Raw genomic sequence first — 24,008 nt, 5'->3', positions numbered from 1 at the left:
GAGAAATTATATCAATATGGAATTAGAGGAATGGTTATAGAATGGTTAAGATCATATTTAAAAGATAGAAATAAATGGTCTAAATTAATGACCACAGAATATGGAGTACCACAAGGATTTGTATTAGAACCTTTGTTATTTATAGTATATATAAATGATATAGTAAAAATCTGTCCAGAAGGATGTAGTATAAAAATGTTTACAGATGATACGTTAATATATGTAACTGGTAAAAGCAGCGCGGAATTAGAGGGCAAAATGAATATGGCATTTACCATAATAGAAGAATAGATGAATATAAATAAGTTAAAAATGAATGCAGGAAAAACGAAATATATGATTGTCAGAAGTATATGTAAGGAAAAAACTGCGAGTTAATATTACATTGAAATGTTTGGATGGAACTGAGATTGAACATATGGAAATAATGAAATACCTAGACATAATTATTGATGATAGGCTACGATTTAAAGGCCACTGTGATTATATGCTAAAGAAAATAGCGAAAAAAACGAGTTTTTTGAATAGAATAGGTAATTATATGTCAGCATACACTAAATGTATTATATATAAGACAATCATAGCGCCTCACTTTGAGTATTGTGCGACGCTGTTAATTGATATGGGAGAAACACAGTTGAATAAATTGCAAAAAGCATAAAACCGGGCAATGAGGATCATATTGCAATATGATAGATATACCAAAGTGCAACGTATGCTGCAAGCGCTGCAGTTTATGTCCATAAAACAGAGGCTATATTATAATGTATGTATATTTATTTTTAAGATTTTAAGGAACATGTTACCGAAGCAATTAAGAAATAGATTAGAAATAGTGGGAAATGAGAGTGAAAGACAAACACGACAAGCTGGAAATATTGCAATAAAATATCACAGAACAAGGAGTGCAGAACAAGGAGCGCATATTTGCAGAACAAAAGAGTATGTTTTACGAAGGAGTAAAAATGTATAACGCCTTGCCAGCTGAAATAAAGCAGAATGAAAGAATTATGCCGTTTAAGCGAATGTTAAAGGAGTTTATTGTAATTAATCTAAAGGAGTATATTGTAATTAATGTGTAAACTAGATTTGTATTGCAAATAGCTGAGAAAGCTAATAAAGATCAATCAATCAATCAATCCCTCCCTCCCTCCCATTCTCCCTCCCTCCCTTCTCCCCCCTCTCCCCCTCTTTCTCTCTCCCTCCCTCCCGTTCTCTCCCTCCCCCCCCTCTCTCTCTCTCTGCGATGGAGAAGACGTGTCAAACATCGCTCTGTAAAAGTGATAATTTTTAAGTAGTTAAATAATGAGTCGTAAAAAGTTATTGAAGTAATAGCTACATAGACCGAGAATAGAAATGAGTATTATCTAGCCGCAGTGCTGATTTGTGAACGTAAAAACTACATTTTTTTGTGTGGGACGCCCAAGTCTCGTACGACATGTGGACGAAGTGCTGACGTGTGATAGTGGACGCAAAGATGACTGATCGCCTATGCTGATATTTGCAGTTTGGACCGGTAATTATCGATATGGAAGAATACGACGAATATCGATGCTCGGCATATAAGAAGGCAATAAAAAACCAAGCTGTAACATGCAAGTCTTGCGTTTTACAATCAAAAAACAGAACATGATCGACGCGAAGAATGAAGAAATTCATATGCGAATATTGAAGAAAATAGTTAAAAGTCAATCCGGAAGAAGAGGTAAAGAAGAAGATTCTGTAATAATTGAAGCAGATGAAAAAACTCATGAAATCATGTTGAGTATAGGAAAACTGAATGTAGGATGGAGGAAGTGTCTGGTATTTAATCACATTAATATTAAAGGTGTTTTAAATGCTGGGGTTATTATCATATTGCAAAGAATTTTACACGAAATGAAACATGCCACAAATGTGCAAAAAATCATAGAGCGATTGAATGCACGGCGACAAACAAAAGATGTATAAATTGTATGTTTAAGATTCAAACATACAACTTGAAAATAAGTGATGAGCATGATGCCCTTGATTCGGAATGTCCGACATTTAAAAGGGCGATACAGGAGGAGAAGAGAAGAGCCGGCTGGGAGGACACACTAAGTAACAACTACCTAGAAGGAAGAGGATAAAGCATCAGATATGAAGATAACTGATATGAATCATGCGTGGCACTGACGGAGACTGGATTGACTGTTGGGTTAAGGATTTGTAATGTAAATAGCTGAGAAAGCTAGTAAAAATCGGACAAACCCATCCCTCTCTTGCTATCTTTGATTGTGCAATGCTGTTAGTTGAGGACATTGCAATTTCGTAGAGCTATGAACTATGAGTGCACAAAAAGAGTATTGTACAAAGAAGTTAAAGTGTATAGTGCCTTACCAGCTGAGATAAAACGATGTAAAAATTGAGCGGTTTAAGCAATTGTAAAAGGATATATTGTATTTAATGTAAACTAGATCTGTATCACAAATAGCTGAGAAAGCTAATAAAAATCAATCAATTAATTTCCCTCTCCCTCTCTCTCTTTCTCTGGGGGGGGGGGTAGGTGGGTGTAGGTGTATGTTTGTGTGTGAGCACTATCTATCATATAAGTTTTGAAACTTATAAATATAGTAATTATTTATATAAACAAACACGCTTTTGATAACCTTTGATATACGTTGTACACTCAAGGGCAGGAATGGTGTCCCTCGGCGGTTAGGTGTATACTACAAATATGACAACCGAAAGTATCACGCATACATATGCATCGCGTATATATGTATATGTATCGCTTGAACCGCGAAGAAGATCAAGCAGCAAAGGAGAAAAAAGTGGGAGCATTCCGATATTGCATCCTTATCGCAAGTCATATGATCGAGAGAGAAACCAATACAAGACATGATGCCAGTTAATGGTGTCCTATATCTGTCTCACTCACTCCAATTGAATGCAGGGAGTGCGAGTAAGATAGTTATAGGACATCGCGCTGGCTATACCGCTTTCAGCTGTCATACACATATACATCTAGCCGCCTAGAGACACCATTCCTGCCCTTGAGTGTACACATTACCGATTAACATTTAGGTAGTAAGAGCCAGATACGGATGATAGAGAAAGTGAGAGACAGAGTATGTAATTCTCAAGAAAAATTATTTTAATTTTGATATTGAATAGTTATAAAGGCATACATTTTTGTAGATGTGATACCATGTGATTAAATAAATCTCTTTAAACAATATTCATTAAAAATAAATCTCGAAGTGAGATCACTTGGTATCGCTTCAAAGATAATTTGCCCTGTGTATAACTATTTTTTTTTTTTTAATTTATTTTTCTTGAATGTTACATAATATCACCGCGCATCTGATTCTTCTGCATCTAACCTGGAAAATTTAAATTGTGTCTTACATAAGAATCGTATTAATATTTTTGGATTAACATTTTATTATGTCTTAATTGGAGGTCTCGTATAATTTCTGAGATATTTATATAAATACAATATGTAGACAAGAGAGAGGTTCTCATACTAGTTTGCAGTCTCATGCAAAGCGAAGTCCAATCCATATCAGTCGGTACTTTAGATGTGCGATACAAAACTTATAATTAATTCAAAAAATTATAAAAACTTATGTAGAATTATATTAGGTGTACAACTTTGTTTCCGCCGTTTTTCTATAGATGGCTTTAGCGGTAAGTAGTAGTCGAAATAAATACATAGATCATAGACGTCATGCAATAAACTTGGGCATCTGTCAACATAACCCCATAGAAACATTAGTCGATTTGTGTCTGCATCATAAAGTTATTCTCGATTGAAAATGTCAGTTTACTAGCCAAATTCTCGTCATTTGCGGGAGGTTTTAATTTTCTGCTTCAATATGAAGAAATCTGCGGCTGAGGCTCATCGAATGCTCTCAAATACTTATGGTGAAGCCGCTATTAGTGAAAGAATGTGTCGTGAGTGGTTTCAACGCTTCAAGAACGGTGATTTTCACGTCGAAGACCGGCATAGCGATGGAAGAGAGAAGGCTTTCGAAGATGCAGAATTGGAGGCATTACTTAATGAAGACTCGAGTCAAAGTCAAAAAGAATTGGCACGATCATTGGGAGTGAGCAATTTCAAAATGTATAACCAGTTTTTTACAATAAAGCCTCGAATTTCGGAAAAAAACGGCGGAAGCAAAGTTGTACACCTAATATAATTACAGATTTCGTTTCACACTAAAAATACCGAGTAATGTAAAATGAATTTTACTTTACGCGGAAAGTTGCAAACTCTTATGCCTCTTCCTCGTCCATATATTGTATTTTTAACATTTACATGAATATTTCAAAAATTATATAAGATTGCCGATTAAGACACAAACAAATGTTAATCAATATCTTGATCTCTATAATATTAAAGTCAAGGTCATTAAAGGTATGTCCTTTAAGGTAAATAATTACTCTCTTTTTTTTAATATTCTGTACGAACATATATATGTATATAATATACACACGCGTGCGTGTATATTAACAAATAATAATAAAAATAATCTTTTTAATATATATTAGTATATTAAAAAATTTAATATGTGTATATATCGAATGAGGCACGTAAAGTGTAACAGATAAAAAATATCTTCAAAACTATTGAAAATAGAAAAAAATGTTAATCAATAAAGTTAAAAAGTTTTAGAGATTGCACTTTTGAGATATATTAATTTTTTTGTATGTGGATGCTTCAAATAAATTTCAAGATTATCTAGCTTTTTTTTTAGATAACATTGCATATGTTTGAATATGCACAACTGTAGTTCACATTGAGACTAATTCAACGATTATAGGCGCATCCGCAGTGAAAAAAATAAAAATGTCTGAAAAGCATATATTTAAAACTCTTAAAACATTTCAACTTTACCTATTTAACATTTCCTATATTAACTTTACCTATTACCTATTAATATTCTATCTTTAACAGTTTTATAAATATTTGTCTCCGTTACACGTCTCACATTCTGTATGTATGTACGTGTGTGTTAAAAAATTATGTATTATATTATATACAATCTATATATATAAATATATTGTATAATACAATATATATGAATTTTTATAATGTGCTTTTATGTATCAAATAGATATGTTTTTAATTTCTTGTGTCTTCATAAAGAACCAGGTTCTTTTCGATTGTACCATCAGTTTTAGTATAATATAGCTTATATATATACGTATACGGCTTATATATATGTATATGTATATACACATATATATACATATACAAAAGCTGTATTATTACCAGAACATGTACAACTTGGTATATCTTTTTACGCTTATTATACACAAGAACATATTTATTACATCTATAACAAAAATTGCTAAAAACAATTGCGATTTTGTATTTTTATCCATCAGAAGTAATAAACATATTTCAACCAATAAACGACCATTAAAAAGTGGTATTACCGTGCATTATTGATAAACGTGTTTAACGTGTTAGACAAATAATTGTGCATAATGGATTACCTGTGCAGTAGAGCCATCAGTATGGCAATAGGGCTAGCGGTGGAGACACACAATAATAAAATGTAATAAAAATATGCAATAAAAGATAATATTGTAAAATGAAATGTTGAACGGTTGCTCAAAGTACATTTCGCATATTACTTCGAGTAGTGATAATTTGTCACACTGATCTCTTATATATATATATATATATATATATATATATATATATATATATATATATATATATATGTATACGTACATATTGGATATATATCAAATAACGTACGAACAATTTTTATCATCTTTGATATCCTATTTTGTATGTATATGTGTATATAAAACACTTCTTTTTTATACTTATATATACGAGTATATATACAGACTTGACAAAGAGTTCTGAACAATGTTCAGCAATTGTCAGAAGCTTTATCCATCTATTGACATTAGAAATATGTTGCATTTTTAAATTTATTTCTACACCTTACAAAACAATTATGCAAACCAGGACGCATCACGGGCTATATAATCAAGGCGCAGTGGTAGCTGAATAATTTGCAAAAGTAACCGGCATTATACGGTGCGTGGTAATGAACCGCGTGCTTGTGCATTGCTGTGCTCGATCGCAATTTGCAATAATGATGTGAACGGATGAGAGTAAGAGACAGACGTGCATTTTTGCTTATTGCTGACAGAGAACTTACTTTTCATTTTCCTCTTTGTGCATTCTTTGTGCTTCTCTCTTATTAAATCCATCTGTCACTATAGCATCCAAAACTAGGGATTGCATTAGTTTCTTATCACCTAAAATGTTACAGTCAGGTAAATTAGAACTTATTATTAATTTTTATTGAAATTACTCAAGGCATAAGATAAATTTTAAAAAACAATTTTGCAATTTATTTTTTAATTAAAATAAAAAAATTTTATCTGCAATATTGTATTCCTTTTTCTTGTCTTAATATGTAGTTTAACATGTTACTTTTCAAATAATTTTTAACCGTGATTTAAAGATATTAAATTAATGTGAGCACTTACAATAATGAGAATCTTTTTCCGACTTGCTCGCTTGTTTATGATGCGAGCTGGGACTCCTTGCTCTCAAGGACATCCACTTCCAACCCGGTCTACGCGATCGTGCTAAAAAGTGCAAAACGCGTTCTTCGGGAGAAGTAAAGAATTTATCGGAAGCCGAATTATATTCGCAGTAGACCCAATCGGGATGCACTTTCCAGTTGCTCCCTTTGAAATGCTCCGTTACTACAATAGTAATAATAATAGTAGTAGTAATAATAATAATAATAATAATAATAATAATAATAATAATAATAATAATAATAATAATAATAATAATAATAATAATAATAATAATAATAATAATAATAATAACAACAACAACAACAGCAACAACAACATAACAATAATAGAGATAATAATTATAATAATATTAATAATAGAGATTTTAAAACGCGTCATCCCAGATTATTTTCTCTATTTATGTTCTATTTAGATATTATGCAATAACAATAAAAAATTTACCATTTATAATAGCGAGTTTGATTTCTTGCTCGGCACGCACTTCGAACATGCCGTATCCTTCCGGTAAAGCTAGGCCTAAAGAAAATGGAGTACCTTCGATCGGCTTGTAAAAATAGTTGTGCCGTCTAATCGTAACTCTCTTCTGCAAATCAATACATATATATATATATGCATAATCAAATAAAATTTTAATTTTATAGTATGTAATAAAGCACGTATAACCACATTTATAATTGCTTTTATAATGAATATATAATATTTTGGTAACTATTACGAAAAAATTACACTTCACCGATCACTTTTATTTTCATACATATATGTATCATATTATAATCGACAGAGTCCTGAATCATGTACACTTGGAATGTTTGAATCATATTTCGGACTCTTCTAGTTTCTAACATATGACATTTTAAAATATTGCATTTCTTCCTTATTATATTTAATTTTTCGTACTCTGCATTATACAGGGTGTCCCATTTTAAAGGACCCACTCAAATATCTCAGAACCACTGCGTTAAATCGAATGTTTCAAACAAAAGTTGTGTGGCTTCAAGGGGCCATAAGATGGTGACAATGATTTGACCTTGGAAAATCATTTAAAGGTCATGTGAAGGTCAACTTTAAAATCTTAAATGGAAACCCCCATTTTATATTTAGTATTCTTGTAGCTGACATCGAGTGCTTTCCAAAATACTATAATAAAGTATTTTTTTATTAAGTACTTTTTGAGTTATTTTATATTTTAATCTGACATATTTTAATATAAAAAATTAAATATCTCGTAAAATATTTAGTTTTTGATAATCTTACCGTAATACTTCTATGTACAGAATAATGAGACAAATCAATTAGTATAAAAAAAAAATTGTTTTTAAGAAAATTATTTACAATATATTTTTTTAAACAATTATGTGTTTTTTTTGGCACTAATTAATTTGTCTTATTATTCTGTACATAGAAGTATTACGGTAAAATTATCGAAAACTGAATATTTTACGAAATATTTTACTTTTTATATCAAAATATGTCAGATTAAAATATAAAATAACTCAAAAAGTACTTAATGAAAAAATACTTTATTATAGTGTTTTGGAAAGCTCTCGATGTCAGCTACAAGAATACTAAATAAAAAATGGGGGTTTCTATTTAAGATTTCAAAGTTGACTTTCACATAACCTTCAAATGATTTTCTAAGGTCAAATCATTGTCATCATCTTATGGCCCCCTTGAAACCACACAACTTTTGTTTGAAACATTTTTCGATTTAACGCAGTGTTTCTGAGATATTTGAGTGGGTCCTTTAAAATGGGATACCCTGTAGATGTCCCTTTGTCGAAATTTTTGTTTGTTACATTATCTTTTTTATCTTTAGCATGACTATTTCATTATTATCAACAGATTTCACCTATTTCTGCCAGTTCTTAAACAGCTTTTGACATTCAACAATAACGACAAATTTTTGAGTACAAAGAGAAGAGGAGCTTCGCCCTTCTCCTGTATCCACACTCCGGAAAAATTCTAAACTAATCCAAACTAATTTATTTTTTAAATTAAGATTAGATTTGGGTTAGATAAAATTTTTTATAGCAGAGTTGGGGATACAGAAAAAAAGCTATTCGCCGTACACGCGAGTACTTTGCAATAAAGTAAAATAATGAAATACATCGTTTTTCGCGTAAGTTAGATATTTACTTTCCTCTACGTATGATCCTCGTTTGGGATAAAGTGCTGCAAATTCATATGAAATTATGGTAAAAGTGCATAATAACGGACTCAGCTCCAATGAGCTTGACCTTGACATATGTTGTCAAGGTCATGACTCTGAGTAATACTAAAAAGTTTTATCCGTCGCTCGTTGTTTATTAAAAAATTATTAACAAAAGAATTTCTACGAATTATATGCAACAAGATTTATAATTATACGATTTTACATGAATTTGCAACTTTCTGCGCGAAGCAAGATCTAGTTCTAAATCAGAGATAGGTTTGGGTTAAGTTATGTCTTCCGGAAGTGGAGCCCTCCCGTAAGGAGGGCGGAACCCATTGCGCCCGCGCGTATACTTTTCCATCCACACAACAATTGTATGATAGACCTCGCTTTGCGTTGTAAAGTATATGCGTGGACACAGTTGGTTCCGCCCCCCCCCCCCTACGGGGGAGCTCCACTTTCGGAAGATATAACCTAACCCAAACCTATTTCTGATTTAAAATTACACCTTGCTTCGCGCAAAAAGTTGCTAATTTGTCCTGAGCATCCTCCAAAATGTTTTAGCTATCGCTCGTTTTTTATTAAAAAGTTAACTAAATAAAACGTAATTTTTCTGATACCATGTACATTTAATATAGTATACTTTAGCACACTGCCTTTCTACCTATCGTATTCCTACTATAACATACTGATTATTTATGTGTCTTTACTAATGTAAATAAAAGGATAGAGATTATGCCGTCCAAGATATAAGCATATCACAACAAATCTTCTCAGTTGATCTTCGTTCTTCTTCGTAATAGTGAGTAGAAATTAAACGCAAAACGCTGCTTCACGAATTCATAAATCTGACGTATAATAAATTGCACTTTTACCGAAATTATATACATTTTAATACTGAAAACACTAACATTTTTTAGCATGAAGATCAAAATTATTAAAGCTGATTGTTAAGCTGATTGTTTTACGCGCTTTTGATCAAATTCTATTGAATAGTCCAATCGTAGTGCAACACGAATAATTCGGCGCGACAGAACTTGCATACAAACTCAAAATAAGATATATAAGCTCGCGCCTGCACCGGTTCCTTCTTCTTCTGCTCCGACTCGAGATACGAGTATATTGGTTAGCGAGTCTACTATACGAATCTATATTAGAGTGTGTAAAATCTACACGACAACTTCTTTAATTAAAATTCCAAAACAAAGATCTACAGATTTTCCTCAACACTGATAATCAAACTATTTACTCTTACATTATATTTAAGATATGTTATTTTTAAATTTAAAAAAGAATAGAAAAATATAAAATGATATATCTCAGAAATTATAAAAGTGTTGAGGTTTGAGTTTTCGCGCGTACATATTAAGGATCACCAAGAGTTTCTGCCTCAAGCGTAAGCGCACACGAGTTCTCTCTCACAAGTCTCACACCTCGCTCCTAAGTCAGTCCGAATAAAGAAATAGTAAATTCTATTGTAAATATGTTTCAAATCGCCTAACTCTCGTCTCATAATTCCAGTTATCCCAAGCAGATTAATTGCATTACGCTAACAGGTTATGGGCCCAGATACCCAACCTGCATAAATTTGTGTGGAAGGAGCGTTAGTGTTGCAAAAAAACAAAATAGAAAAGGTTATTCGCGTTTTGTCCGTTGGACGCCACGTGCTCGCCATCTCGATCCTTTGTGTGTCGGTACCGCGTATTTTTCGAGTAGAAAATATCAGACGAAATATCCACACGGAACGTAATAAATTCGATGGCTCGAATTTCCAAGCCTGGAAATTTGAAATGAACGCGATATTCGTCACGAGTGGATTACAAGACGTAGTGTCGCTAGAGGACCGTAGGGAGCTGGAGTGATGCCGGGAGATGCCGCTACGGCCAAAGGAAAACGGTGGATAAAGGACAACGCTAAAGTCTATCGCACAATGCAAAGGTACAGGCAATAGGAATAGAGAATAACACAGGTAACAGAAATAACCACATTTCAACTTATCAGAAATTGAGTATCAACGCACAATAGAATGTGGAATAAGCAATAGAAATAAAATTTTCGACGCGTTGGATTTCCTATTGCCTATTCCACATTCCATTGTGCGTTGATACACAGTTTCTGATAAGTTGAAATGTGGTCATTTCTGTTGCCTGTGTTATTCCCTGTTCCCATTGCCTGTTCCTTTGCATTGTGCGATAGGCTTTTAACAATGTTCTTCATATCATCCGCAATAGAATACACCCAGCTCGAATGTCTTCTCATTTGCGTCATAGCCAAAGAAATGTGGGACACACTGTGGGAAATAGAATTCATGAGCAGAAGTCGGCCTCGAATAAGTTGATGCTCCTACAAAAATTCCACGAATACTGCATGAATCCGAACGAGTCGGTTGTTCAATACGTGTCACGGATACAAAACATGGCGACACAGCTGAAGAACGTAGGAGAAAATATCTCTGACGTAGCCGTGACGGCCAAAATTCTCGGAAGTTTTCCGTCAAAATATAACGCTCTTCAAACGGCGTGGGACAACGTCACTGAAAACAATCAAACCCTTGGAAATCTATTAGAACAACTATGTAAGGAAGAAAATAGATTAAAAGGAGACGATGACGTCATGAACGCTCTGGCCGCGTTAAATGTTGGTGGGAATCGGAAACAAGCCTCCCCGCATGCGAACAAAGACGGAGAAAAATCTAGAAGTAACAAAAAAGCTGACGTGGAATGTTATTATTGCAAAAGAAAAGGCCACTATGTGAGTGTCGTAAGAAGAAACAAAAAAAAGGAAGATAAAGGTGAAGACAAATCACGTGATTGTGCTTTCGTCGCAACCTCTGATCCACATAGAAACAAACAAAACAAGAAAAAACATCTCGCCATCAAGCGAGAACGACTGGATCTTAGCAGTCGATACAAATGAGGTATAGATCACCGATAGGAGCATCGCGACATATAACTTACCGACGGGACTGGTACAGTGAGTTCCGACCGAGCAGCAGCGAATCGATATCGCCCCGGTGATAATGGAGAGTGCGAAATTCTCGGTACAGGTACAATCATGATCAACAAGTTCCTAAACTGAAGCACGGATTGAAAACATGTTATACGTTCCGAAAGTGCGAAAGAATCTGTTCTCGGTCAGAGTATGCACCTCTAAAAGTTTTCAAGGTTGTGTTTAAAGGAAAGAAAGTGACTTTCAAACGTGATGGTGAAATTGTTGTTACTGGTATCAAGCAAGACAATGAAATATACCGAATGATATTTAAAGTATAGAGTCCACAATCAAACAGAGAAGCTACGTAACTACAACAAGTGTGCGCGTGTGGCACGAGCGAATGGGATGCGTAAACAATTGAGTGTTAAAAGTGTTAGAACTATTGACTGATTCAAAAAACGCGCCTAATCAGATACTAGTTACTTTTCTTTCATTACTTTCGTTATTCTATGTTGTAAGCGCGCGACTAACGAGGAGTTTCCGTTTCTGTTCTTTTTCTTCTTCCTGTTCTTGTGTGCGCTACCACGTTGTACTTTGATGTATCGAGAGTTTAACAAATATATTGGGTGATTGCATAAGTTCGTGCCCGATTTAAATATAAACTTCATTACATTATATTTTAGAGATAATACTTTTATTAATCAATTACATAGTCTCCATTCTTTTCTACAATGGTTTTCCAACGATCTATAAGGTTGTCGATTCCATTTTTGAAGAAAAAACTTGGTTTTTCTTGAAAACAGTTTGTAAGGTGGTTTTCGACAGCTTCTTCGGAATTGAGATTCTTGCCATTTAAACTATTCTGCAAAGACCGGAACAGATAAAAATCTGAAGGCGCAATATCTGGAGAATATGGCGGGTGCTGCAGAATTTCTCATTGCGACTCCTGCAGTTTTCCTGCAGCATATTCCTTTCAGTCAGGAGATGCGGCACCCACGTATCAAGCTTGGAAATGTATCCAAGCTTTTTTAAATGACGAAAAGCGGTTGAATTATCGATGTTCAGCCTCTCAGCAATATCCTCAGTTGTAATCCTTGGGTTTCTTTCCACTAAAGCATGCACAATGTCATCATCAATGCCAGAAGGCCACCCAGAGCGGGGTTGATCCTCCATGTTGAAATCACCATTTCGAAATCTGCCAAACCACTTTTTGACTGTTCGGAGAGCAGGAGCGCGGTCCAAATAAACGCTTTGAATATTTTTTTGTGCAATCCCAACACTCACGCCTTTCCGAAATTTATATAGCATTACATGCCGCAAATGCACCTTTCGTTCTCCATTTTTAATGATTTCTCTTATGCATAAATGGACTTATCTGAACAATGTCTGACGCTAAATTGACATAAGACAATATCATCTATTCGGTGTAAGCAACAATTACCATACGAAAACAATAGAACTCTGCCATGCAGCAACTTAATGCCATCTATGAAAATCGGGCACGAACTTATGCAATCATCCAATACTTTTGTATCACCGCAATCCATAGTGAAATACCGATTATTTCCTGACAGCCTCAACAAAAAGACATGCTGAAGAAGGATCTGATCAGTGGTATAAAGTTATCCGATGTCGACAATTTTTTCTGTGAGTATCCTTTAGGGAAGTCACGTTTGCCGTTTAAGAAAACAGAAATGAAAAGGGACATTCAACCCGGGGATATCATACACTCGGACGTTTGCGGACCAATGTTGGTCGAAACGCCTGGCGGCTCCAGATACTTCGTGACATTGAAGGACGATGCATCAGGATTCCGGTATGTGTATTTCATTAGACATAAATCCAATGTTGTTGCTCGGTTCAAGGAATACGAGAGGCTGATTGCAAACAAGTTCGTCCGGCCAATGAAAGTACTACGCTCGAACAACGGAAAAGAGTACATCAACTAGGAAATGAAGCAATAGCCTCACGACTCGAGAAATCATTCACGAGACCATGGCACCGTATACATCCCAACAAAACGGGAAGTCAGAGCGAGACAACAGGACCATTGCCGAGAGCACTCGTACGATGATACAAGCAAAGAGTTTACCTCTCTTACTTTGGGCCGAAGAAGTCAGCACGGTGGTTCATGTGCTCAACCGGACATTATCGAGCGCATACAAAGAGAAAACACCGTATAAAATCTGGATGGGTAAGGCACCCAGTATATCTCATTTTAGAGTATTTGGTTCCGATGCGTTCATGCATGTAGATAAACAGTTATTGAAGAAGTTCGACCCAAAAGAAAAAAAAATTGATCATGGTTGGATATCAGGGCGATTCCACGAACTATCGCTTAGTACCAGGCAAGTCACAGTGTCACGTGATGTCACTTTCAAGGAAGAAGCGCTAGAAGAATGAAGAAGCGGGCCAGAAGTACACATTCTCCAACTGCAAGGAAGACGAGCATGCTCTCGGGGAAGCCGGAGACAACGAACCAGTGGTCCAGCAACAACAACAACAAGCAGAAGATGCAGCAGAACCAGTCAATCAGGACAGGATCGAGCGACAAGAGCCTACTCCAGGCCGACGACTTCGAGATTGAGGCTCAATTAGGATGCCTATCAGGTATGAGATCGATATTGTCGAATATAACTCGTCTATATTGTTCCAAGAAGCTATAAACAGCCCTAAGGCCAAAAAATGGGTCAAGACAATCCAAGACGAATTCGACGTTTACACGGTCAACAACACTTGGACAATTGTACCGAGAAAACCTGATCGGAAACCCATCGATTCAAAATGGTGTTCAATATTACGGAATACGTCAAGCAAGGCAGATCGATACAAGGCTCGACTCTGCACTCGAAGATTCAAGCAAAAACCAGGTCTTGACTACACAGAGACCTTCTCTCCAGTTGTGAGATATGACTCTTTAAGAATTCTTTTGGCCGTGGTGGCAGAAGAGGATTTAGAACTCGTACAGTTCGATGTACGAACAGCATTCTTGTACGGCGAGTTGCAAGAAGAAATTTACATGGAGATCCCAGAGGGACTCGTCGTCAAGAAAGAAGAAAAACAAGATGTTGTGTGCAAATTAAACAAGACACTATACGGACTAAAACAAGCACCCCGCTGCTGGAATGAGAAGTTTCGAGTCTTTCTAAAACAATTTAATTTTTGAGCAACGGAAGCTGACAAGAGCATGTTTCGTGGCTGTATTAAAGGAACCGATGTTTTCTTAGCATTATTCGTGGATGACAGGTTAATAGCCGCTAAATCGCGTCAAGCTTTCGATTCGATAGTCAAATCCTTGAAAAATGCATTTGAAATTACCCTCAGTGACGGGCATACATTTGTAGGGGTTCAGATAGAGAGAGATCGCGAAGACAAAACGCTTTTCTTCCATCAAGGAGCGTATACAAAACGAATAATTGAAAAATTTAGGATGAGCGAAGCTACAGTGAAAAGTTACAAGCAAAAAGCTACAAGTGTACCTGCCGATCCACATGTAACATTAATCCCAAGCGAGTCAAACGAAGAGAATTCGGCCAAAGTACCGTATCGAGAGGCGATCGGATCGTTAATGTTTCTCGCGGTCGTATCTAGGCCGGATATTGCGTACTCTGTAAATTCTATAAGCAAATATATAAACAATCATAATGAAAACCACTGGCAAGCTGTAAAAAGAATATTCAGATATCTAATCGGAACAACTAATGTAGGAATAAAGTACACAAGCGGCGGGAGCGCATTCGATCTTGTCGGATTCTCAGATTCCAATTTTGCAAGCGATATAGAAACACGAAGGTCAATTACCGGTTACGCGTTCTATATAGCGGACGGCCTTGTGTCATAGTCGTCTCAACGACAAAAACTTGTTACGTTAAGTACAACAGAAGCCGAATACGTGGCGGCAGCAACGGCTGCAAAAAAAGCCGTATGGCTTCGAAAACTGTTAAAAAATCTTGGCTGTCTATCTAAAAGTGCGACAGTTTTTTTCGTAGACAATCAAAGTGCAATTCGATTAGTTAAAAATTCCGAATTTCATAAACGCACCAAACATGTAGACATTAAGTTCCACTTTATAAGAGAGATAGTCGAAAACGGAGAAATATAAACGTACAATACGTTCCAACCGATCTGCAGCGAGCAGATATATTCATCAAAGGTCTACCAAAGAACCAATTTAACGCTTTGTGTGATAGTCTAAGGTTAGTTAGGGCATATACGCACTCAAACGGTTGGAGTGTTGAGGTTTGAGTTTTTGCGCGTACATATTAAGGATCACCTCAGGTAAGAGTGTCTATCTCGAGCGCAACCGCACATGAATTCTCTCTCACGAGTCTTATACCTCGCTCCTATGTACCATAAGTCAGTCCGAATAAAGACGTTCTATTGTAAACATGTATCAGATTGCCTAAACTCTCGTCTTATAATTCCAGTTATCCCAAGCAGATTAACTGCATTGCGCTAACAAAAAGAATTCGCAATGTGATTCAAAGTGAACATGATTCAGAACTCTGCTCTATAATATACGTAAAAAATCGAACTGATCGATGAAGTGTAACCTTTCTGTAATAATTATCAATCTTTTGTGTCTTACCATATTGTCATAATGAATTTTGATTGTAAAGTCCGTTTCTCCCTCTTTTTGATCGATCATGTCACGCCTCAACTAAAAAAAAATAATATCATTTATTTTTGCATATTATAATAGTAATAAAATAATCAGAATACATATAAAGAAATCGGACTTACATCGAGCAGGAGAGAATTGTTTGGAGGGGTTGAAGGGCCATCATATTCTGCGAGTTCAACTTCCGACAAATCCACACTTATATACGTAGGCTTTAGCGTTTCATCATACTAAAAAAAAATATATATATATATACATATATCAAAATCCTCAAAATTCTCAGATATTCGAATAAAATATAATCCGTTAGTTGCAAGATATATAATAATTTTGTATATATATATTATTGTGTACATTTCTGATTCTCTCATACTTACTTCTGTATTTCCAGGCTGTGCATAAAACATTAATATGATTATAATATATCATGATGCTATGTTTCTGCAGGAAACACACAAAAAATGAATAAGAATTTATTCTGTATAAATATAAGCTTTTATTGTTGAAATCGGGGATTGCTTGAAAAATTTATGCGCCATATGTGTAATGTATGCATGCTAAGATGTGAAAAAAAGTTAACTCTACTATTTATTACAAAAGTTAACTCTACTATTTATTACAAAATTAATTATAAAATTATATTTTCAAAGTAATTTTGAAAGATTATTTTTTATTATAATAATATTATTACTTACGAGAGGCCGCAAATCAGGATGATACAGAACTCTGCCATTATTGTCAACAATAAACGAATATCCATTAACTCCTAACTGTAATTAAAACAGCGTATATTTAGATATTAATAATGAACAAAAAAAATAACTTGTATAAATAAAATTGATTATACTAATCTTCTCTAGCTAATTTTTATTAAACAAATTTTCTTTATCTTATCTGTTCAAGAAAGTAAGCGTTTTATAAACTATATTATTAATTTCGTTTCTCGAACGTTCTAAAGCGAGACGTTACGTGCGAAGCCTTGTTTTCATTCCGTGTTTGCGGTTTCTTCGTATCGTTCGATTCTGACAAACACCTCGTTGTCGATAGCCGATTGGCTCTCGGAATCGAACGATCGAAATTCCTCCTTTTTTGTAGTACCCGTATCAACCAGGACTATTGTACGTGGATCGCCGAGAAGGCTTTTCGTTAAGACTTCGTCGCAAGCCTTCACCGGGAGCACACCGAACGCCTAACGCTCATAAAGTTATAATTAAACGATAATTCGCGTGTCCGCTCATATCTTGCTGTCGCGTGCGATTACCTAAGACGGTCCGGGAGTTGGTGTCGAAAGGAATAAATACTGTTCAACAAACTAAACCCGGACAAATCAATTACGTCCTATCTCTCCGATCGGCGAAACAAATAAATTCTGTTAATGTGGACGTGTAAATCGAAGGCGCGGCTACATTATCTATATTGTGAATAAGAAAATATAATAATAATAGCAATAGGTTCGGAGTAAAAACCAGAATAAAAACAGATAAAAATCAAGTGGAAAACTGGCAGATAAGAACCAAGGCGCAGGTGTGGATAAGCATGAATTTTCCATTCTGAAGATGGACCAAAAAACGGTCCGAAACGTACATTTTTAATGCATATTAATTAATAAAATTTAACGATAATAAGTTCGCGCACCGATATCCGCGCTTTGGTTCTTATCTGCCAGACTTCCAGTTGAAGAAAATATAAGAAATTATAATTTTATAAAGAAAAAATCAAATCTGGCTCAGCTACTAATGTAACTAGGATTGAATGACTGATAAAAAAAGCATTAGTCTGTACCTTGTAAGGCGGTACGAGCTTTTGAATCTCCTCAATAGGTACGTCAGTACCAACAATACCCAACAAATTGGCTGTTTTTACCTTAAAAACAATAATACATACAATATGAAGTTCTTCATGTTTACATACTACTAATAGCGTAATAGCCCAGTCAATAGAGACAAAAACAGGCGATTTGATTACATTAAAGAGAGTTTTGATATTTGAAAGGGTTGTGTAGTTTTAGGTTCTAAATAATTTCCTGAGTTTACGATTTTGGCGGCTAGTCGCTTGCGACGTTACCATTGGAAAAATGGGTAAAAAAAATGATTTTTTTGCAATATTTCTTTCGGTTGGTCTTACGACAAAATTAGCTATTATCAATATTACAGAGGAAAAAATTTTCTATAACTTTTGTGTGAAACTTTATTTGGTAGGTTGGATAGTTATTGACTTATAGCGGCATAAAGCGGACAATACTCAGCGAATTTTTGAAAATGCTTATTTTTACTTGAATTTTTAGAAATTATCAATTAATAATTGCATATTTACTATTCTACACTCGTTGCCACACTCCTAGAAGATCTCGTAAATTTCAAAAACGTTGTTCTAAATGCCTCTACACACTAATCGTACCCGATTGTTTCGTATGTAAAGACTTTAAATTTGAAAAGACTTCTTGGCATTTAGGTCATGTAGTCGGAGTTATTTTTAACAATCAAAGAATCCCTCCGATTGTTATGCCTCAAATAAATTTAAATTAAATTAAATTAAATTTATGTCAATCAAATTTTTCAGTAAAACAGGCTATAGAAGACGTTGACACATTGATCATCAACGCAGCCATCAACATGTCCTCAGGTTACCCTGAATTCTGTTATTGTCGTTGGTGAAGGCATAAATCTTCTGGTTTTATTGATAAAATTAACATCCGAATATTTATTTTTGAAAACCATGTAAAGGAAAAATTGCGGAAAAATTATACTCTTCTCAAAGTTTTCAGTATGAAGAAGCAACAACAGATAACCTACTATTCTTCCATGCATTCAGTGGTTGCGATACAATATTTGTTATATTTAATATCGGAAAAAAACAAGTTTTTCACTATCCTTGAGAAGAATCTGCACTTAAATAATACTGTGCGAATATCCAAATGATATGACATAGACCCTGAAATTATTATGCCGGAATTGTTATATTGCCGGAGAAAGGATTCTGATCGCATTATACGAGAGTGAAAAATAAACCGAAGGAATTCACTTCGCTACCAGCATTTTGTGAAATCTATAACGAAAAATAAATTTCATCTTGCTTCATTGTTCTCTACACGAGAAGTTGCACGTCAGCATTCATTTAGAACATATCACCAAGTTCAAACTTGGTATGTGTTCAAAATCGAAACGTTGAAGTTAACCGATAAATTTAAACTGTAAATTCAACCGACAAATCTGAATGATAAGAACCGAAATCAAAACACGAACGAGGGTAAACACCGTCGATCAGCCGATCAGCGCATGATCGCGTAATATTCGAAATGAAAAACTGTGACAAACAGCTGGATCTCGAAGGTTCGACATCGAAAAAACCCTGTTATTCCCATAGGCAGAATGCGAGTTTCCGCGGTCTGTCGATTTAGTCTGCCTGTAACGACGTTTTGAGCCGGTCGACGTTCATCGAGCTCGATCAACTTTCTGTCTCTATTCTCGCTCGTGTCGGAGTTACAGTGGCTTACTCGTCTCAATTCCGAATTGTCTCGCATCCGATCGCGCACATATTCTCATGGCGGTCAATTCGGGAAAACCTCACGCTTTAGGATTTTCTATTTTCGTGCTAAGACATTGTGAAAGTTAATTGTTTGGAGTCCGAGAGTCGACGCTCGTTATCCGCATCGCAAATGTTCTCTGCCTCGCGCTAAATTCCATCCAGCGTTCGCGGTCAAAATTTCCGTTATCGCGAGAGTTTCTAGCTCTTAATTAAGATTTTTGAACCGCGCTAAAGGGCAGTAAGTAACAGGACAATCAAGATTTCCGTCGGAATCGCGGAATACGTGCCGTCGCTCGCTCCTATCATTCTAAATAAAGCAAAATCAAATAATTCTGCATTCGAATCTTGTCTATCAACACCTTATCCTCCAGCGGATTCACGGATTCGCGTTACACATCGCTTCTCGCTCATCTCTGAGCGTCTCTCTCAAGATTCGGGCGATTTCGTCGAGTTCGACTCCCGAACAGTATGACATCCCGAAAAATGCACAGGAATAGAACTGGCAAAGGAAGAGGACTGGACTTATTCCAGTTAAAAAAATTAAAGATCCTTAAGCTGCTCCTTAAGCTTTGCTCCAATTCATTTCGTAAATGCAAGACAAAATACGGTGTAATTTGCGGTTGCAGAAAAACAGGCCTCAAATGCTCCATTATCTGCGGTTATTACAATAGGCAAACTTGCGAAAACGTACTACAGATTTTGGACGTTTTCGAAGACGAAGAAGAAGAAAAAATAAAAACAGAAATTGATGAGACATTGCCCTTTAATGAGCAATGAAAAAGTCGAATCAAGCAACAACTGTGAGACTCCTTCTACGAGTACAGAAGAAATAGATGTCGACCAACTTGGACTATCAATACGAAGCCATGTTTCCAATAATTTCAAAATATTTTGCGAGTTTGGATTAGGCCTACTGGAGATACCACATAAAAAAAAAAGAAAAAAATCTCATGGTGGTGTGGAAATGAGTTGGTTAATAATTTGTAACGATGCACAGCGTTACCTTCCTTGATTATGCGGCCGCCGATCCGCCGGAAGTCTGCCGCCCGACGAACACCGGTCGGGCAAAATGCGGAGGCGCTGAGCGCCCATTTTTAAACAATAGACAAAACGCGTAAACATTTAACCGCCGTTAAGCGCGCGTAATCGTCAAGAGCCGGTGACACGCTCGGGTATCGACCGACCGATACCGAAAACACCCGAGTCGCGCGCGCCGGTTCTATGACGAAAATACCGTTAGAACAATAGGCGAATTACGCAAACGCGCGCCCGGAAAAACCGTATAAATAGAGCGCCTTTTCGTCTATCGGGACCAGATCTTCCGATGACTCCGCCAGAGTCAGTAAGACGCCTGGAGAATATCTTGAAATCCTCAGAAAGCTCTTACGAGAGAAAAAACGGGGTTGGGCATACCCAGCCTCCGCCGAGAGTTTACGCACGAGCAGTCCTGTCAAATAATCATTAGAGGCAAACTGGTTCGGGCGTACTCGACCCCGCCGAGCGTTCTCTGCACCTCCCAGATTTCCGACCACCTGCGTGAACCGGTAACATTCATGTGGAGGGGACTTCTCCGCCACGAAAGGATGTACCCGTCAACCGCCACACTCCTGAGTCCGAGCACATCCACATTGCGATTCCGCTAAACCGTCGCGAATAAAATCAGCGCGCATTACGAAACTCACGAACGACTGCCATCGATACACTGGACTCGCCATCGGTACGGAGCGCTAAGTCCCACGCCGAGGGACGACCCGCATCTCTACCGTGACACCGATCGACGCGCAAGAATCGATACCACCATCCCTACGCGACAAGGGACCGCTCACCGGGGTTACCGAAATTACTGCCCGTACGATCCGCGGCCCGATAGCTAGCGGCACCTCTTGAATCCGCGACGTGCGATATATAATCGATTCGAGTCCCGAAAATGGCCGGAGTTTAACCGCGCTGCATTGTATGCAGTACCGCCCGCACTCGAATTAACCACGCGCCATCCACGCACCCACTTATTGTATACGGACCTACACGCTCACATTCCACGTATACACACGCCCCTGCGTATCGTTTATATTTCGGCGATCTCATACATATCTTATGCATACGAGCGCGCACATTAATAGCTCGTACACTCACCCACTCATTGTACCTCACAAACACGCTCTAGTACAATAAATCTCTTCGTTACAACTACATAACTGTGCGTTCGTATCTCGATACCCCTTTCTCGAGCCCAAGATCCCGACCGAGCTGTCCTAGTCCGTCTCGCGAAAGCGGAACGTTACAAATTAATTTATGTATAATCGATAGTTAATAATTTCGACATGCAATTATTAATTGATAATTTTTAAAAATTCAGGTAAAAACAAGCATTTTCAAAAATTCACGGAATATTGTCCGCTTTATGCTGTTGTAGGTCAAAAACTATCCAACGTACAAAAAGAAAGTTTTAGACAAAAGTTGTAGAAAATTTCTTCCTCTATAATATTGATAACAACTATTTTTGTAGGACTAATCGAAAAAGAGATATTGCAAAAATCGTTTTTTTCGGCCCATTTTTACAATTTGGCAGCGCGAGCGGCAAAGCGCCAAGATCGAACATTTAGAAAATTATTTAGGGTAATTATGCATATTAAGACCCCACTCCCGCAGGATAGTGATGTTGACATATGTTATCAAGGTCATGACCCTAATCAACATTCCAAAGGTTTTAGCTGGCGGTCGTTATTTATTCAAAAGTTATTAACAAATAAATTTTGAGAAGTATACCACGTAATTTTCAAACATGTATAAAAGAATAGTGATCTTGACATAACGAAAGTCGTGTTGTAAAGTGTATGCGTGGACACGGGGTTCCCCTCCCCCCTACAGGAGGGCTCCACTTCCGGAAGATATAACCTAACCCAAACCTATTCCTAATTTAAAACTAAAATTTGGTTTGGGTTAGGTTATATCTTTCGGAAGTGGAGCCCATCAGAGGAAGGGCGGAACCGACTGCGTCCACGCATATATTTACTTTACAACACGAGTTTCATTATGTCAAAGTCAAACTTACTATTCTTTTATACATGTTGTTCGAAAATTACGTGGTATACTTCTCAAACTTTATTTGTTAACAACTTTTGAATAAACAACAACCCCCAGCTAAAACCTTCGGAATGTTGATCAAGGTCATGACCTTGACAACATATGTCGACATCACTATCCTGCAGGGGTGGGGTCTTAATATGCATAATTACCCTATTGACTAGGCTATAATGTAACAATAAAATGTAAACCGAAAGCCATTCTAAGCCGCAAGGCAAGAATTATGAATAAATAAATAAATATTATTTTAGCATAAAGCATTAAAGCAACGCTCGCGCAAGATTAAAACAAACTATTATTTTTAGATAATTACCGTATAATTTCGGCGATCTAAAATTGGAGCTGTCACAGAGGTCATTAGTTGACCGCGATTTTCTCTGCCATACATACTACTCTGAAGATCAAACATTATTATTATAGAATGTCACAGATTATCACGTACATTATATCAAGAAGACACCAATATTTACAAAGATATTTTCCAAAATTAATTAAATTATAATAATAATATATTTATTAATTAATATTAATTAATTATTAATATAATACAGTTAATTATTATTAATTAATTAATTAATATGATAATTACATATAATAATTTTGTCATCCTATTAATAATGAATTAAATTGCTTACTTTTCCACCTATATAAGCAGGACTCCAATGAAGAGGATGATCATGCTGATAGAGAACCATAGGCCGTGCTAGAACCTTTACGTATTCGAAGACTTTATCATGAATTTCATCTATATTTGTTATTCTTGCATAAAAACCTATAAGAGATTTTTTATTATTGTAAATATAAAAAATTTACAAATCTTTAGGCAACTTTTACACAGACATTAATAAGATATTATTTTATTTCTTAATTCCTATATACACTGGTGTTCAAAGAAAATACATCATCTAGGAATTTCACATTTCTCAACATTTTTCGCGATGGTATAGTAAGTTACACTAATGACTAGCGTCACAAAATACAGTGGAAATATAAACAAAAAATATTTATTAATAATTAATGCAAAACTAACTAATATTTGACAGATGTTTTTAAAATATTCGAAATGAGCATTTGCAATCTTTAGACAACAGTTTTATAAATATGACAATTATGGCTGAAATGTTATCAGAAGCCTTCAAGTTGCTTGAG

General features: G+C 35.9%; 1 protein-coding gene across 3 annotated transcripts in view; it reads right to left on the bottom strand.

Annotated features, from left to right (window-relative positions):
- The window catches only part of Stol (voltage-dependent calcium channel subunit stolid), a 141,290-nt gene that overhangs the window by 39,604 nt on the left and 77,678 nt on the right, over positions 1 to 24,008 (bottom strand). Inside the window, exons 7-17 of one of the 3 annotated variants that reach the window (XM_070298082.1) lie at positions 23,495 to 23,631; positions 23,173 to 23,253; positions 18,033 to 18,113; positions 16,946 to 17,020; positions 16,628 to 16,642; positions 16,373 to 16,480; positions 16,218 to 16,289; positions 6,988 to 7,129; positions 6,487 to 6,708; positions 6,153 to 6,252; positions 5,470 to 5,502 (exon numbers count right to left, since the gene is read on the bottom strand). In XM_070298082.1, the coding sequence (XP_070154183.1) occupies positions 5,470 to 5,502; positions 6,153 to 6,252; positions 6,487 to 6,708; positions 6,988 to 7,129; positions 16,218 to 16,289; positions 16,373 to 16,480; positions 16,628 to 16,642; positions 16,946 to 17,020; positions 18,033 to 18,113; positions 23,173 to 23,253; positions 23,495 to 23,631 (1,066 nt within the window). The remainder of the gene's footprint in view (positions 1 to 5,469; positions 5,503 to 6,152; positions 6,253 to 6,486; positions 6,709 to 6,987; positions 7,130 to 16,217; positions 16,290 to 16,372; positions 16,481 to 16,627; positions 16,643 to 16,945; positions 17,021 to 18,032; positions 18,114 to 23,172; positions 23,254 to 23,494; positions 23,632 to 24,008) is intronic. The other 2 variants (XM_070298083.1, XM_070298084.1) reach the window with 2 other exon arrangements.

This window comes from Polyergus mexicanus, unplaced genomic scaffold (genome assembly GCF_030449975.1).
Source record: "Polyergus mexicanus isolate NDT 795.1 unplaced genomic scaffold, iyPolMexi1.0 SCAF_6, whole genome shotgun sequence".
Taxonomy (NCBI): Eukaryota; Metazoa; Arthropoda; class Insecta; order Hymenoptera; family Formicidae; genus Polyergus; species Polyergus mexicanus.
This window is presented reverse-complemented; position numbering and strand designations above follow the sequence as displayed.